The 15793-nt window shown below is 44.2% G+C and overlaps 1 protein-coding gene across 2 annotated transcripts in view; it reads right to left on the bottom strand.

Annotated features, from left to right (window-relative positions):
* Window positions 1–1301: 1301 nt before the first annotated feature.
* runx2b (RUNX family transcription factor 2b) overlaps window positions 1302–15793 on the bottom strand; it is a 37473-nt gene continuing 22981 nt past the window's right edge. Inside the window, exons 5-7 of one of the 2 annotated variants that reach the window (XM_063495185.1) lie at window positions 6398–6565; window positions 4657–4818; window positions 1302–2084 (exon numbers count right to left, since the gene is read on the bottom strand). In XM_063495185.1, the coding sequence (XP_063351255.1) occupies window positions 1606–2084; window positions 4657–4818; window positions 6398–6565 (809 nt within the window). In that variant the 3' untranslated portion in view covers window positions 1302–1605. The remainder of the gene's footprint in view (window positions 2085–4656; window positions 4819–6397; window positions 6566–15793) is intronic. The other variant, XM_063495184.1, reaches the window with a different exon arrangement.

The raw sequence follows: 15793 nt of genomic DNA on the forward strand, positions 1-15793 counted from the left end.
CCACAGAGAGATTTTAGATTTAGACCCTTATTGTTGACATTAGCCAATAAAGAGGGTAAAAATCAATTCGGTAAACGCAGAGTAAAAATTGGAAAATAAATAAAAGCCGAAAGGAACATCAGTCTCTTTTGTTTCTCTGCGATTTCCTTTTTAACCCAAAAGACAGAAAGCAAGAAAAAAAATACAAACCTGTGTGTGTGTGTGTGTGTGTGTGTGTGTCACACACTAAGACAGACTTTTTCAAAGCTATCTTTTACATAGGATATGAAAGCTATAATAGACTTGGCATGTCAGAGCTATAATCTTGACCGTGCTTTCAGCCAGGCTGGGTATGAAAAAAAAAGAAATGCAGATATAGCAAATCTGTGGGATCAACCAGGGATTCTTCCAGTCCTGAGGAGTTCATGTATCACAAAATAAGTGATCCTTAAAGTCTGACCTGCCTCTTTTAAAGTGGGCCATTAGGCGCGGTACCCACTGCAATCATCTTTGGGCTGGACGTCAATTCGTGTCTAAATGCACCATTTCTTATTTGGAAGAGAAAATACATAAGTATCTGTGTGCATGTCAGACTAGACAGAGCAAAGAAATCAAGCAGAATTTCCCCAAACGGATAATTATTTTCCCCCATTGAAACTCTCTTTAATGGTATGTTGCCAAGAGGCACAATACGAGTTATTGCTCAATAAATACCAAAAGGTTTAATTCCGAGCCAAATGTGTGTCAACGCCTCGCGAGGATGTGGGGCTCTGGATGTGTAGAGCAGTTAAACTGAAAGTTACACCAGAAAAAAAAATGTTGCAATACTCTTTGGAAATTACATTTCATATTCAACACGATTTTAAATCTTTGGGTGCTACCAGAAAAACAAAAAACAAAACTTACTTTCTTAAATTACCTATCAAAAAAAATCATTTTAACTTAGTCATATAGATGCATCAAAAATATTCAGATTACCTTTCTTTGACTCAAGTTTCAAATACAATACATAATTTATGGCTTTATAAGTTAAAACGAAGAAAACGCCTCAATCTACATCGTTTCACCCACAATATACAAGTTAAATTAATCGGTTTAAAGCAAAATTTACTGTCCACACCACTTAAAGTAACATATGCGTTACTCTTATTACTTGCTACTCAGTGCTTAACTTGCATCTTGATATTGTCGTAGTACAAAAAAAAAAAAAACCACAAAAAAAACATGCTCTGCAAAAAAAGCCTTGAAGAAATACAAACACTGTACAAAACAGGCAGTCTTTAACAAATATCGTCGAAGCATCCCTTTAGCTTTGTGGACTAGAATAAAACTGAAATAATGTCTCATCCACTTGGGCCTAGTAAACCAAAACTGTCTTTTTCATTATTGCTTTGAAACCGACTCCCTTTGTAGCGCCACGGTCTAAACACATTCCAGGAGGACAAGTCCACACACGTTTGGTCTCTCTTGCTCTCTCCCTCTTTTTTTTTAATCTCAACCTTAATTTCCAAAGGTAGAGACAGCTGATGTAAGCTCAAAAATCCCCTTTTTATTTAAAAAAGAGAAAGAAAAGGTTTTGTGCTTTCAAACCATGACATCAGTTGACTTCTTATCTCTCTGCCTTCTTCAATATGGCCTCCAGACTGCTTCATCCATGCGGCCTCCGGGGTTGAGTACAGTTGGGGAGTTACTGTGGCTTCCGTCGCCGTCCACCCCTCCCTCTGTCTGGCTGGGCAGGTTAGGGTTCACCAGGGATGTGCCCGTGGAGGCGCTAGTGCAAGGCGGGATCATCCGGGACGGCGAGCGGTCCCCGCCGGGAACCATGGAGAACTGGTACGTGTTGGAGGACGTCCCGTAGTAGAGATAGGGCGTGCTGCTGGTCTGGAAGGGTCCGCTCTGACTCTGGGTGGAGCCCGGGTACGGAGGGGGAAGGTAGGTGTGGTAGTGGGCGCTGCCCAGCGACATGGCTGAGGTGACGGGCGGGGTGTAGGTGAAGGTTGCCGGGTAGTGCATCCGAGGGCTGGAGAAACGGCTCTCTGTGAGGGAGGAGAGGCTCGGGAACTGGCGCTCGAACTGACCGGGGAATGGGCTCAGGTCAGAGGAACCTGAAAGGAGAAAACACAAAACGCACAAACACGTGAATTTCGTCGGTGTTTTATGACGTCGACAGGAAGGATTTATTACGGAACCTAAATAATCACACATCAGCTTGTCAGTTGTGATTGCGCTGAATGTGGTTTGGACTATTAAACCATTTAGCACTTTGTCTTGTAGAGTAATTGAATTTAACGAATACGTCTCTTGAGAAATTAAACAGCAGTAAACTGAATTGTCTATGAACCAATCTGAAGAAGCTAATAGATTTTGCGGGCACGGCTGCGGAGCAGCCTTCATCTATCAATATTAATAATGATGTATCGATGAACTTCAGTCAGCTTTTTTCAACTGCTGCTATTCGGTTTCCATGAAGTTACCAAACGCACATCAGCAAAGTCCTGTGCAAGCGTGTTTACACCTTTGCATATTTATGTTTCTGTGAGTGTGTTGGTGCATGTTTATGTGCATCTGTGCAACTGTTTATGCATGCAAATATATCTGTGCGTGCGTGTGGGGGTGGTGGTGGTGGGGGGAGCTGTATGTGTGTGAATACTGTATGCACATAAAAAAAGAAGCAGTTGGGATGAATCAGGAGCTGCACATGTGGAAACACTTTGAGCAGAAACAGTTTCCATGAGATCCATAATGAGGCAGGGCTGAGCTCTGATGTGGCTCCTCTCCTCGCCTCCCATCGGCTCCAGCATGTGTGTGTATGTATGCGTGTGAGTGTGCGTCCGTGCGAGCGCGCGCAGGAGGAGTGAGTGTGTGTGTGGGGAGGGGGGGGGATGAGAAGGAGCTGCTCCATCTCACCCTTCGTTCCTCTTTTCGCTTCATCCCTTTAAAAAATACCCAAAAAACCACTAACTGGCTGCGGCGAGCTTCGCGCTGGGCGAAGAGTTTAAGGAGAATAGGAGGTCCTCCCCTCCCCTCTCTCCCCGTCTCCCTCTCAGCGGTTTAGTCCAGCCATGGCGCTCTTATCATAAATCACCAGGCGTCTTCTGTGTCACCATGTCTGCTGCGAGAGGACAGGGGGTGGTGGGGAAGAGGAGGGGAGGTGGGCGCAGTGTTTATGTGCAGGGAGGGATTGCGAAGCCGGGTTTGTCGCTGCAGCGTCAGATAGCATATGCTGCTAATTAAGGCCTTTAAACTTCCTCTTTCCCCCCGAGATCCGTTTGATTCTAATAGAAATAGTAGGCGATTGTCTCTCTGTTGCAGAGGGGCAGTGTGATCTCAGACGTGACCGGCGCTGTTCAATAAACCCCCTGCTTTTAACTTCAGGACCTATTTTTGTGCTCAAAGGGGCCCTGTGATGATGGGCCAGATCGAACTTTATCAGCCTAAATGAAACCAGAGTGTAAACGCCGTCTGAATGTTTGGAAGGATGTTACAAAACTCTGGGGCGTCGCTTCCGAATGAGGTGTTTGACTTGACTGATGAACTTCTTTGCAATCGCTTCTGAGCAAATGTAACATTTTGACACACGAGCCGGACCGCTTAAGGGAGGGCGGAACGCCGATACAGCATCCATATCAGCTTCTGCTTGTGCTCGTCGGTATGCTCTGCGGCGGGATACGGTTACAGAGCCGCCTGGCGAGGTGTCAACATGATCTCTGGAGATCTGAGAGCCTTAGTCACATCACTTAGGAGGCATTAAGCGCTTGAGGTGTGCGAGTGGGTAAAAGTGGGGAGGCAAGTTTTTGCCCCCGTGTTGGTGCACGCGCTTTAAGAACAAAGACCAACGCTCGCTAGATGAAAGCTGAAGTGAGCGACCAAACTAATCAAAGTTGACAAGGCAGCTGGTTGGATTTTAAACCCTTTCTAATGCAGAGTCACACGGTTGCATCGCTTAATCACTCACCCTCGCTCGGGGCACACACACACACACACACACACATGCACACAGAGGAGTATGTTAGCACAAGGAAACAGAAAGAAAAAGTAGTGTAGAAAAAAAACTGGTGGCAGTGAGTCAAACAGGTGTACAGGGCAGAAACTCGTCTGGCGGCGTGCAGGGATTTTAAAGGAGCTCTTACATTGGGGGAAAAACAGGGACAAATTGGAACACAGATGCTGCCGTTACTGCAAACAGACTGGCTAATGCAATTACCCAGAATGCCTTGAGAGAGTGGCACATCGCTGTAAAGACACTTTATTTGTCAGTCACGAGCCTGTTATTATCCCTGGGCCTGTTATTACCCATGCTCCTCTGGGATCAAAGGCTCTGAGCTTGGAAAAAAAAGAAAAAAGAAAAAGGAAACAATAGTTGTTTTTTTTTCCCTCGACTGTTTGAAAAACATCATGCAAAGCGTTCTCTGGAGAGACGGTTGGACAATATGGCCTCATTCCTCACGTTCGCCTGAGAATGAGCTTGCTTTGCTGAATTATTCTCTCTTAAATAGTAGCTCATAGTTTTTTCTCCCCTCTTTGTATATGTTTCTGCTTTTGACAGTGTGAAAGTGCATATGTGCCTGTCTCTCCACCCCTACCCCCCCTTTCTCGCTGTAAGAAAAATGCTGCAAACTTGTTGTAAAATGTTGTAAACTAAATTACTTGTAGCAGATTAAATGACCCTGACAGTACCTGGCAATCGTCTAGGCACGTCACTGATGGCAGGCAGACCTGTGGCTCGGCTGGAGGAGAGGGGGGTGGTGGAGTGGACCGAGGGGGACGCCATGGGACTCAGGTAGGACGGATACGTCTGTTCGTACGACCAGGGAGGAGAGGACTGGGACTGACGAGGGTCTGAAGGGGAGAAACGGAGGGAGAGAGGACAGAAATGGAAGTGGGAAAGAGGGGGGGAAAGATTACAGAAAGACGTATAAAGAAAAAACAAGACAGGAAAAGAAAGGAAGAAAGAAAGAATTACCACTGGCCCACAAGCTTGTTCAAATATTCAGATTTTTTTTGGGAGGGGGGGGGCGGGAAGGTTGGCAACAATAACACACAGAGCTGCGGACTTGATCCGTCGCTATGCTTCTCCGCGCCTGTGTTTAGGGTTAAATATCACTCGGGCATGTTATGCAACATTTTTTAATAATAAGACTTCTAATGTTTACCTTTTAGAGGGAAGATCTTCCTGTTTGCCTTGTAAAACTGTGTGCTCGCAGCTGAGGCACAGAGAGCCTCGCTGGCACTCAGCCACGGTGTAAACACACCGGCAGACAACCACAACACTTTATCATTGTGTCTGTGCGGCAACAAGGACTCAGAATGGAAGCTGATTGAGACAGAAAGTATATGTGTGCGCGTGTTTATGTGTGCATGACAAAACTAAACTATTTGATTGTTCACTTTCAAGTGATTTCTTTCACTGTTTTTGTCAGATCACGGAAGGTGAGGAGGCATGCCAAAAATAACAAAGAAACCAAACAATCTTATCAATCAAGCAGCACCTGTTTGGCAGTTAGCTCACGTGGTACTTTCAGTCCAGTGTACAATTGTCACCCCCGCACTGCTTTGCTGCGAAACCGTGCCTCAACGATCCATCGAGTCGCAACACAAAACCGTGACAGAGATTAACTAAGAGCTAAATGACGACGTGTGACGTGCCTCCAGAGATTTGGGTGATCGGGTAGCAGCCATCCCAAACCGTGAGAGATTTTGTTACCGTCTAAGATTGATAGAGTGATGGAGCAGAGAAAGACAGATGATCTCAGAGGCACCGTGCTTGGTGTTTTGTGGCTCAGGATGTGTCTGAGGCTCCAATTGGGGTTTAATATTTCACCTTACATACAGTAAATGGTGCTCGGTTTGTGACTCAGCCCGCCTGTCCAGAAAAAGCATGGCACGTATTGGACACGCGCCTATTCCATGCGTCAACTCGGCTATACTTTCTTGGAAGGGAAGTGATGTGAAAAACGTCAAATTTTAAAAATAAAAATGCCCGCTAACTCCTTTAAAACCTTCCTTTCCTTGTGTGCATCCACAGTTCAAAGCATGTGTGTCTGTGTGAGGATTTCTTCACATGTGAAAATACGAAGACTCGTTTTTAAAATACAATTTGGAATTTTGGCAACTCAATTTTGCAGGATGACAGCAGAGTATGGTCATATCATGTTCAGCACAACAAGGTTTTTGGTATCATTTTCAGGTACGACACTATCCTAGATGACACATACACATACACACACAAAGCTTGGGCAACAGCAAAATATTTGTATTTGAAACTTATAACAAGGAACTATAAAATCCCAGAGGTTTAAGATCAGATAAGGAACAGCATGCTAAGAGATTCTGTGCATGTACACTTCCTGGACGCTTCCAGCGCCTGGATTCTCCATCAACACCAGGAGGTTTGTATAAGCTGTCCTTGGCGGCTCACCTGTTATCTGCGTCTGTCCCTGTGGGTTGAAGGAGTTGGCCGCTGTGTTGAGAGCTGGCCGGGGAGCTTGTGTCGGAACTGCGACCCTCACCCTCATCCTCTCTAGCTCGCTGAGGCGGTCGGAGAACAGACCAGTTTTGGGAGGATCCTCGAGCTTCTGACGATGCCCTGCAGGCACAGAAAAACAAAACAAAACAAACTGTTATATTGACGGGACGCAGGCAGTAGCGGAACACCCATTTAAACACTGACTGTAAGTGCGCCGATGTTGCCTGCAAAGAATATTTTTATCATTGTGAAAGAAAAGTTCAACTCTTAGGTTGTTTGCTGCTCCTGAACTGTGCACAACCTTAAAGGCTCAGTTCCCGATAAACACAGTTTGTACCCCAAATGAGGAGGAGGTGCAGGCGCATCTGGAAATGGTGTCCCAGACCCTGATAATTAACAAAGTCGTAGGCAAATTCCTTGGATCTTTTTGCATGAGAATAAAAAGAGATGTTCTGATGTATGTTCATTTTTAACCTGAGGCTTCTTCCTCTAGTAAACACAAGCTCTCACGACATTGTCCCATTATCCCCACAGGAGTCATAACCTATGCCAAATATATTATGCATTTTCTCTTCCTGCATTCCTTTACCAATAATTTTACACCCTTTATATCCCCGATTCTATTCCACTCTCTCAGCCTGGTAACTCTACACTTCTCCAACATACAAACACATATGCACGCTGCTAACACATACAATTTAGGTTGTACACAAATGCAAGATGATGTCTGAGCCTGTCTTAGCAGTCCTTTTGGCCTTGTAGTGGGAACCAGTGCAAAACCTGCCCAGGGCCCACAGGTGTAGATTATAGTTTAGTAAAGGTGGGGTAGAAAGAGAGGCCTGGACGTGCGTGTGCACACACACACACACACACACACACACACACACACACACACACACACACACACACACACACACACACAGTTCTTTTTAACACCGACACAGTCCTGTGTCAGTGTGTCTGTCTGGTCTTGCACTAGTTCTCCTGTAAAGGCGGTAAAGTAAATATCAAACAGAGGAGAGTAGAAACTCCTGCTGTGCTTGGCAGGGCTCCAGCTGGCTCAGGCAGAAACAGCGCGCTACTTCAGAATCCTGCCTAACCTGACTGCTGCCTGAGCTGGGAACAAAGGCCTGCCAATGCTCTTATAACACCGGGTGGGTGCACAGGAGAGGGCGAACAAAAAAGGGCTTTAAAAAGAATCATCACTAAGGCATCATTAGAGAGATCAAAGATAAATAAGAGCTGCCCCGCAGCCTAACTACGTGTACTGATGACATCCCAGCTGAGGGGCTCCGCTGCACGTCGTATCCATCTTTCCTGTTTGTGCTGATTATCTAAGTTAGTTGAATAAATACAAAACGACAAAGACAGAAATTCTTTTAGAAACCGCCCATAACAGTCGAACATTTTTCCACTACTGCAACAAAGCATTATTTCAGCCTCAGTTATGCTGCTACAAACCATGTGACTCTCTCACAACAAATTAATTTACTCTGGAACAACTGCTTGGAACTTTAATACCAAACAGTGGTGCAATGAAATTGAGACTTGAGAATGGCGGCAGAGAAAAAAAAGAAGGCAGCCAGTGACAGTCAGACAGACCATGATTTTTATTACAATGACGTTACCGGACTGGCATCATCCAGCTCAAAATAAATAGACAATCTCATCATCGGTCTCCTCTAGCTGCTCTGGAAAGGAGAATAATAGCGGCTACTAAAAGACCTCAGCTTATTGAAGACTTTATAACATAATTCAAGTCCATATTTCATTAATAATATTTCCCCATCGTTCCTGCAGATAATTTGTGCCTCTCGCTGGCATTCCTCGTCTCTCTGTGCAAGCTGCGCCCAGTCAATCATAGCGTTTCCATTTTCAACAGACCCAGTTTCTATTCTAAAAAAGCCTCGGGACACAGAGCAGGCTTTGTGCACAGCCTGTTTCCTAGTGATGGGAATAAATAGCAATGGGAGCCCATAGGGGGATGATGGGAGACAGAGGGGGACAGGCGCGAGCAGGGAGGCAACGTGCGGCGAGGGAGAGACCCTGATGACCAGTAAATTAAGAGCTCTGGGCTGGTTAGGCGACGCAGGCTCTGTGAGGAGTGCTGAATGGTGAAACAGTTAGGGAGACTTTAGGATTTCAACATATTTGTCGACGATCCCAAAATATAGACAGATGTTTAAGAAGATAAAAATTATACTGACACGACATACAGCAAGCTAACTTCACTTCTGTTACAGTTTCATTCAGCTTCCATCCTCAGCCACCGTAAATGTCAACAAATCTATGGATGACACTCCGTTTTAAAGGAAGCCTTTGTATTTTTTCTCCTATAGGAATGCTGCATGTCAACCACCACATTAAGGTCCAATTTACACTCCAACCAGCCAGACCTCAAGTCCATTAGTTTAGCAGGCCTTGACAGTAAATACAGTTTTTCATGAGTTAATTACACCTTTTAGAGGACAACTGTTGCCAAACACAAGATGTCTCAGCTGTTTTATCGGAACCCTAGCAGGGCGGAGGAATGAGCCGGGGGTATTTAAAGGAGCGGGAAAGGCGGATGATTTCACTGCCGTAGGGAAAGTCCCTGAGATTCCCATCATCCCTGTGAAAACAGCGGAGATTTTCGATAGCGCCTGCCACTTCCCTGCCCAGCCAGCGCCCGGAAACATGGACAGATTCAGACCAGATGTGAACAACTCGCACACACACGGAAACACCAGAAACGCAGAAAAAACAAAAGGATGTATGGATACACACTCCTACTGCATGCGCAATCATGCGTGTTTGCACTCAGCCACTACACACTTAGTCACACACACACAAACTAAGATTTAGAATGATTAGATAACACCTCTATAGATAGTATCTCAACTCGCACAGTTGCACGCTGATCCTAGAATAGTATTATTTCAGCCGTCCCAGAGAAATAAGTCTGGATCCAGCTCACCCCTGCTGATCTGATAACAGTTAGTAAGAGCAAGTAGACAAACACAATATAAGTCTTCCATAATTAATGGCAGCATTAGATTGAATCTGAGCCTGAGCACAGAGATCTTTGACTAATGGTTGGCTGTTATGTCCTGGCTGAGAATATCCCTCAAATACCCTATACATTTCTTTTAGCTGGATAGTGGTTTGTGTTGGGATTTTGCATCGTGTGGTGTATCAATGTACTTTCAAAAAAGCTTCAGGAGCTTCAATAGTTAAAATATTAGGAATGTTTGAAGAATTTTGTGCCATTTTTATAGCAAATGTATGTACACATGAAATTACAGGCAGATAGCAAAGCTTATCAAACACAGGACACTGGTGAAACAGCTATGCTAGGCTAAGCTAAGCTAAGCTAGGCTGTGTGCAGTGTTAACGAATTTTTGTACAGATTAAAAAAAAAGTATAATATAATAATTAGTGCATGCAGGAGGTGGTGACAGGCAGATTTTTGTTCTTAATGGACAGTGACAGGTCTTTAGGCTTATCTTAGATAATGTCTCCAAGCTAGAGACAGATTTTATTGATGTGCCAGTTCAGTCTCTGCTAATTAGCTCACCCCAGCTCTTCTCATATCTGGCTGGCGTTATGGCCGGGTTGCTATTATGACAGCCCTCGATATGATTCAGCTACTCTTCATCGCATCCTCAGATGTGGGTGGCTCCGTCTGACAGGATGACAGGAGGCCCAATCTAAACAGAACCAGCAGATCTGCTCTGCTGCAATGGTAAACTCACCGACGCAGCAAAGCAGAACAAAGACTACCTACAGTAGCTGCAGTCTAAACAGGGGACCTGGTGTTTTTTCCCCATAAATTAAAACATTTTACAGCAAAGAATCTTAACTAAATCTAATTCCATGGTGTAATCTGTAAAAATAAATAAATAAATAAGGGTGGGAGATGTTATTGTTTTCCCCCCATAAAAATAATCCAGTGACCATTGTGGTCCTATATACTTTAAAGCCTGTTAGAGCAGGCTGGTTATTGAGTTACTGCTTTCACTGTAATGTTTGCAGAATAATTATAAACCTTAGCTAAACAAGTTTAGAGCTTAGACATATTACCACAGCATTAACAAGAATATTGTAACAGATTACTGTTATGAACTTTTGCATTTGAGAGTTAATAAAAATGTGAAAATGACTTGACTAGAGCTTCAGGTTCTAACCTGTGAATGATGCAATGAATGACGGCCAGGTTAGGACCCCTGCTGAATAGTTAGTAGGCCACAACCGCTACACCAAAGTCATCAAATTGTGCGCTTAACATAACTGTCGCAGACAGCAGCTCCAGTACAATTCAACAAGTCAAAAGAAGAAGCTGCAGGACACACCTTTGTAGGGAATTCAGATGTCAGCAATCAGGCAAATATTTGACACGCAGTAGGAGTATTTCAAGGATATTTCTGTGAGTCTCCTGCCTCTCTGAATCAAACTCACTTCTCTTTTGTTTAGCTAATTGTAGTTTTCACTCTGAAACAGTGGTGGTTTCTGGCTTTATGAAAAGTAGAAACTGAACTGATCTGGGTCATCCTTCAACACTCATATCTGGATAAAATTCTTTCCCCACCGGGGTATAAAAATTATCTAGCAGCGGCAGGGTCATATAGACCAGAGGGGAGGATCCTCCCATCCTCCCAGCCTAAATCTGTGGGAAACACTGAGAAGAGTTGGAAAATAGAAGTCTACAAGTGAGTCAGGTGTGAGTCTGCAATGATCTGATATTATTGCGTAATGCACAGCTGTCTGAAAAACTTGCTAGCACCGTTTGAAGTAATTGATAAGCAAAGAGGCATGCAATTTCAATGGACTGGACAATTTGAACCGATCCCAGATTACCATCATTACTCCTGGCTATAGCCTACGCCCGAGGGTGGAATCGACTGTCATTGCCTATCAAGAAGTATATTTTTAGAACGCTGATCTGTTCATTTAAAGCTCCTCCTCCTCCTCGAACTTATCAAGTTTCAAGTGTCACCACAGAAACATCAGTGGGAAATTCTCCTACCTCAAGCCTGACTAAGTAAAATCTGAGGAAAATGCAGAGCAACAGAAAATCCTGAATAAATGGAATAATTTATATATTTGGTGTCATATCGTGCCCTCTAAGCCCTTCAGTCTGGTTTATGATCACCAGGAGAGCCTGGATGAATGTATCACTGGGGCTGATTCAGACCCCCCACCTCTCCCCCAATACTCATGGAGCCTGGGTTGAATCAGCCCGTCTGTGTTTGTGTGTGTCAGTCATCTCACGGTGGAACAGTAAAGTGGATGAATGAATACGCTGGTTCCATATTTCACTTTTTTATTTGGAGCTTTCACAGTGGCCATGTTGTTTTTGTGAGTGGTCAGAAACAATGAATTATTTCACGTTGCAATCTGAAGCTGGCAAAGCGTGGCTTAGTGGGTGACAGCCAAATGCACGTCTACCATGGGGGTCTGGTATAAAGGGAGACGAGGTGGGGAGAAGAGAAAAAGAAGAGAGAAGAGAATAAAAACAGAACTGAAGGGGGGAAAAGAGGGAAACGACGACGAGGTGAAAAAAGAGAGACGAGAGAGGAGGTGTAGGAGACGAGGCAGTGAGCAAAGGAGTGAAGGAGAAAGAGGGAAAGGGGGAGCCAGGCTGTCGTGGAGCGCTGCCAGCCGTCTGTGTGGTCCATGCGTTCCAGCCCGGAGGAAGCTAGCCAGGCAAGGGAAGGGCACACACACACACACGCGCACACACAAAACTCCCAAAGGCGATACATTTATTGAATGCAAACACACTTTATACACATTTGTACAATACTGTACAAAGTTTAAAGAGCACCAGCGCGCACACACACACCACCCACCAAACGCACACACACAGAGTTTAGCTTATGTGTGGCTTTCAGACAGGCTCCTTCTGCACCTCTCTGCTCGCATTAACGTGTTTTGATTCAGAACAGGGGAGAACAAATCCATCTGAGATGTTTTTGTCGCATCTCGGGGCCAACCAAATCCAGACTGTCTCTTTATCTTTATATCTCCTTATGATTCACTTCTGCCTCCCTTTCTCGCTCTCCATTCTTCTGTTGTCTTCTTTGTCTCTCCCTCCCACTGGATTATTTTGTTCTTTAGACGCCTTGGCACGTCTTCAAGGGACTTCATAAGACATTCAAGTGACTGGCCGCCTCTAGAAAAGCCTGAAGTATTTCTTTTCTTTTTTCCCTCTGCCCTTTTCCCCGCCTTCCTACTCTGTTCATCGTTCATTTCATTGCCTTTTTCCCCTCCTGATGTTTGGATGACTTTTATTTGTTCAGCTACCATTGTAAAAGCTGTTTCAAGTGTGGCTGTAGCCGATAGGTGAATCTTCTGAAATCCTCTTTAATTACTTGGATGATGAACAAAAGAACACTGCTTCAGTTACTGCTTAAGGCAGTAACTGAAAGGGTACAATAATCCAGACACGTAGAGGGCTTCATTCCTGAACATAATTCAAGGATATTAAATGGTATCTGTCTGACATCATTTGAATTTAACGGTTTAATGCAAATGGCACGTTAGCACTTACTCTACAAGCCCATGCAATGGCATTTGTAGGTGTGTAATATAAAAATGTTTGAAGGCGGTTTTTTGGCATCATTATATCCAATAGTAGGCACTACATTTTGCGTATTAACCCAGCTGAGTGTGCCAAACAAGAACCAATCACAGAGAAGCTCACAACACAGCAATATTGACACAAGCTGCCCACAGGAATCACAATAAGGTGATAAAGAAAAAAACCCACTAAAAATGAAAGAGCAGCAAATCTGTGTCAGAGTGTGTCTGCGATCGCTTTATTTTCAGTTTTAATAAAGTGTCAGTTCATTTTATTACAAAATAGCAACTCTGATTTTGTTTTTGTTGGCTGTTATTTTCTCCGTGTTCTTTACTGTAAATTAAGTATCACTCATTCAGTTTAAACTCATTAATTTAATAAGCTCCACAACAAAAGCTCACCAAGTAGTAACACTGCTAATTAAGTGAAATGTTTTTGTTTCCCTATCAATCATGCACCACTCCTAATGCCAAAGTCCTGAGTCATCTTTTTCCAGCTAAACTGAAACGTAAGAGGTTTTAATGAAGATTATCTTGTCCAAGAGAAATAATCAAATTATATATCAGAGTAAAGCAGCTTTTTATTCTGGATATTCCTAATCCAGATTCGTGAAAAAAATGATGGCACTTTTGCCATGAGGACTCCCCAGCTTTGGAATTTCTGGTCAGGAAAGCCAGTGTTGATTTTCCTGTTTTTTGGGTTTTTTTTTATTCCAATCTGCTCTCTTCCTCTTTTCTCTGTATGTATATATGTATGCTTTTTAAAATCATTTATTTCATAATATTATTGAAAATATGCACACACTCTTGTCTTCAGTTTTACTCTGCAAAGCACCAAGTAGCTGCAAGTCAAGTTATTATCATCAAGTACATAGAGAAGCATAACTCCATATGGAAGTATTGTGCATCTAAGTGTGTGTGAGAGTGTGTGTGTGTTGCACGAGTTTGGCTTGGCAGACAGGTCTCCTGAACCACTAATATTGTCTGCAGGCTTGTAAGTACCATGGCTTCTTCACCAGACTTGTTAACACCCTGACCAAACCCGAACCAAAACACGACCCCGTCCCCATGCCCAGAACCCCCGAGACCATACGGCTTCAAACCCCATAGTGCAGAGACGGGCCTGACCGCTAACCTCCACTGCTGACACACAACATTCGCGCACACACACACGTCACACACACCAAGTTATGAGAAATAACCACCGTGTTACGCCACAGCAAGACACAGTATGTGTAATGCCACAATGGTTTTTGTCACCCTCTGTGCTTGTCTGTCATCAATTAACTATAATGAGAATAGTGGGTTTGGACAGAAAGGCTTGTATATTGCGTTAATACGGCTCGGCTATTATCACTCAGGAAGTTTGTCTCAGCTGGCCACAGCCACCGTCAGGAGCAGCTGAAAGGAGACAGAACCACCTATAAAAGCATATTGGTTTAAACAACCACTCCCTGTCTATTAGCTCAAAATGACATTTAATGAGGCCTATTAGCTCTGCTCCAAATCAGCACTGTGGCTACACTAGACTAATGACACCAATAACACACATTCTGCAAACCATGTCATGTGGGGGCACACCAGCAGACACAGGCACTGCGAGAAACGCACGTGAGCAAACGGATACGCACATCTGCATGTGAGAGCACACACGGGCGCATGTATACACACAGTCGATGAGTCGTCTGTGCGGTGGCAAACCACAGGTTAACCAAGAGCTGTCAAGCGATTAAGCACAATACGAGCCACAAAAACCAAGTTAGCCTCCCGCTAATAACACAGTGGCCAGAGGGACCTGACTAACCACTTACCATACACACACACACGCACGCACACTGTAAACCTCTGAGGAAAATTATACCACAGATCTTTATACTTGGGCCTCGCTGATTTTCGTCACCGACCACGCAATTAATTAACTAAGGCTCGGGTCCACAGTTCAGAGATGTGTGCCTTACTGAGTCACAGGGGTGGTCCTACTGATATTAGACAAGGGAGCGCTGGGAAAATGACATCCCTCAGGAAGACTCATATGGCTACCATAAGGAGCATCAAACAAGTTAACACAAAATCTGCTTCCTGAATGAGACACCCACAACCAGGCAAGCAATTATACGGTTAGAAAAATAGTTAACAGAAGCATAAAGAATATTTGGACATTTGAACTTTTATGTCAGGAACCAGCTGAAATCTTCTGCTATTGTCAACTTATTTTCCAGGACGAAAAAAAACAAACAAAAAAAAACCCCCCACAGTGTTTTCAAAGAGGAGGGCCACAACAGGCTAGTGTATGACAACTTTAAGATAGCCTACTGTTCCATCTCTGAGTGCAACCCTCCCTGGTGGGGCCTGGCTATACCACAGGCCTCCTAATTACCCACTCGTTTAACACAAAATAGAGCCGTAATGGCCAACAAAGCCCCCCCATACCCCCTCCCTGCGTCTCAATGAAGCGTTCACAGATAGAATCACAGTTTTGGAGACAGTCGCTGCTCTCAGCTCAGAGTCTCTGTGCTGAAAACCTGGAGGAGGGGGAGGCTCTGTGGAGAGGGCACATGTGTGTTTTGCCACCCTCCGACCTCGACTTAATGACCCCTGAGAGGGAGACGTGTTCTGGCTGTAGTTTCTGGGTAAATTACACCACCACTGTAATTCTGACCACTTAGCAGCAAAGGAAAGAAGTTCAGGGGTTATGTATGATGACATAGTCTTTATTGCTTAAATTACTGTCCTGAGACTGAAGTTGGAACATGCAAACTCTAGCTTTATGTTTTTTTACTCAGGCTA

The sequence above is a fragment of the Pelmatolapia mariae genome, linkage group LG15 (genome assembly GCF_036321145.2).
Source record: "Pelmatolapia mariae isolate MD_Pm_ZW linkage group LG15, Pm_UMD_F_2, whole genome shotgun sequence".
NCBI lineage: Eukaryota > Metazoa > Chordata > Actinopteri > Cichliformes > Cichlidae > Pelmatolapia > Pelmatolapia mariae.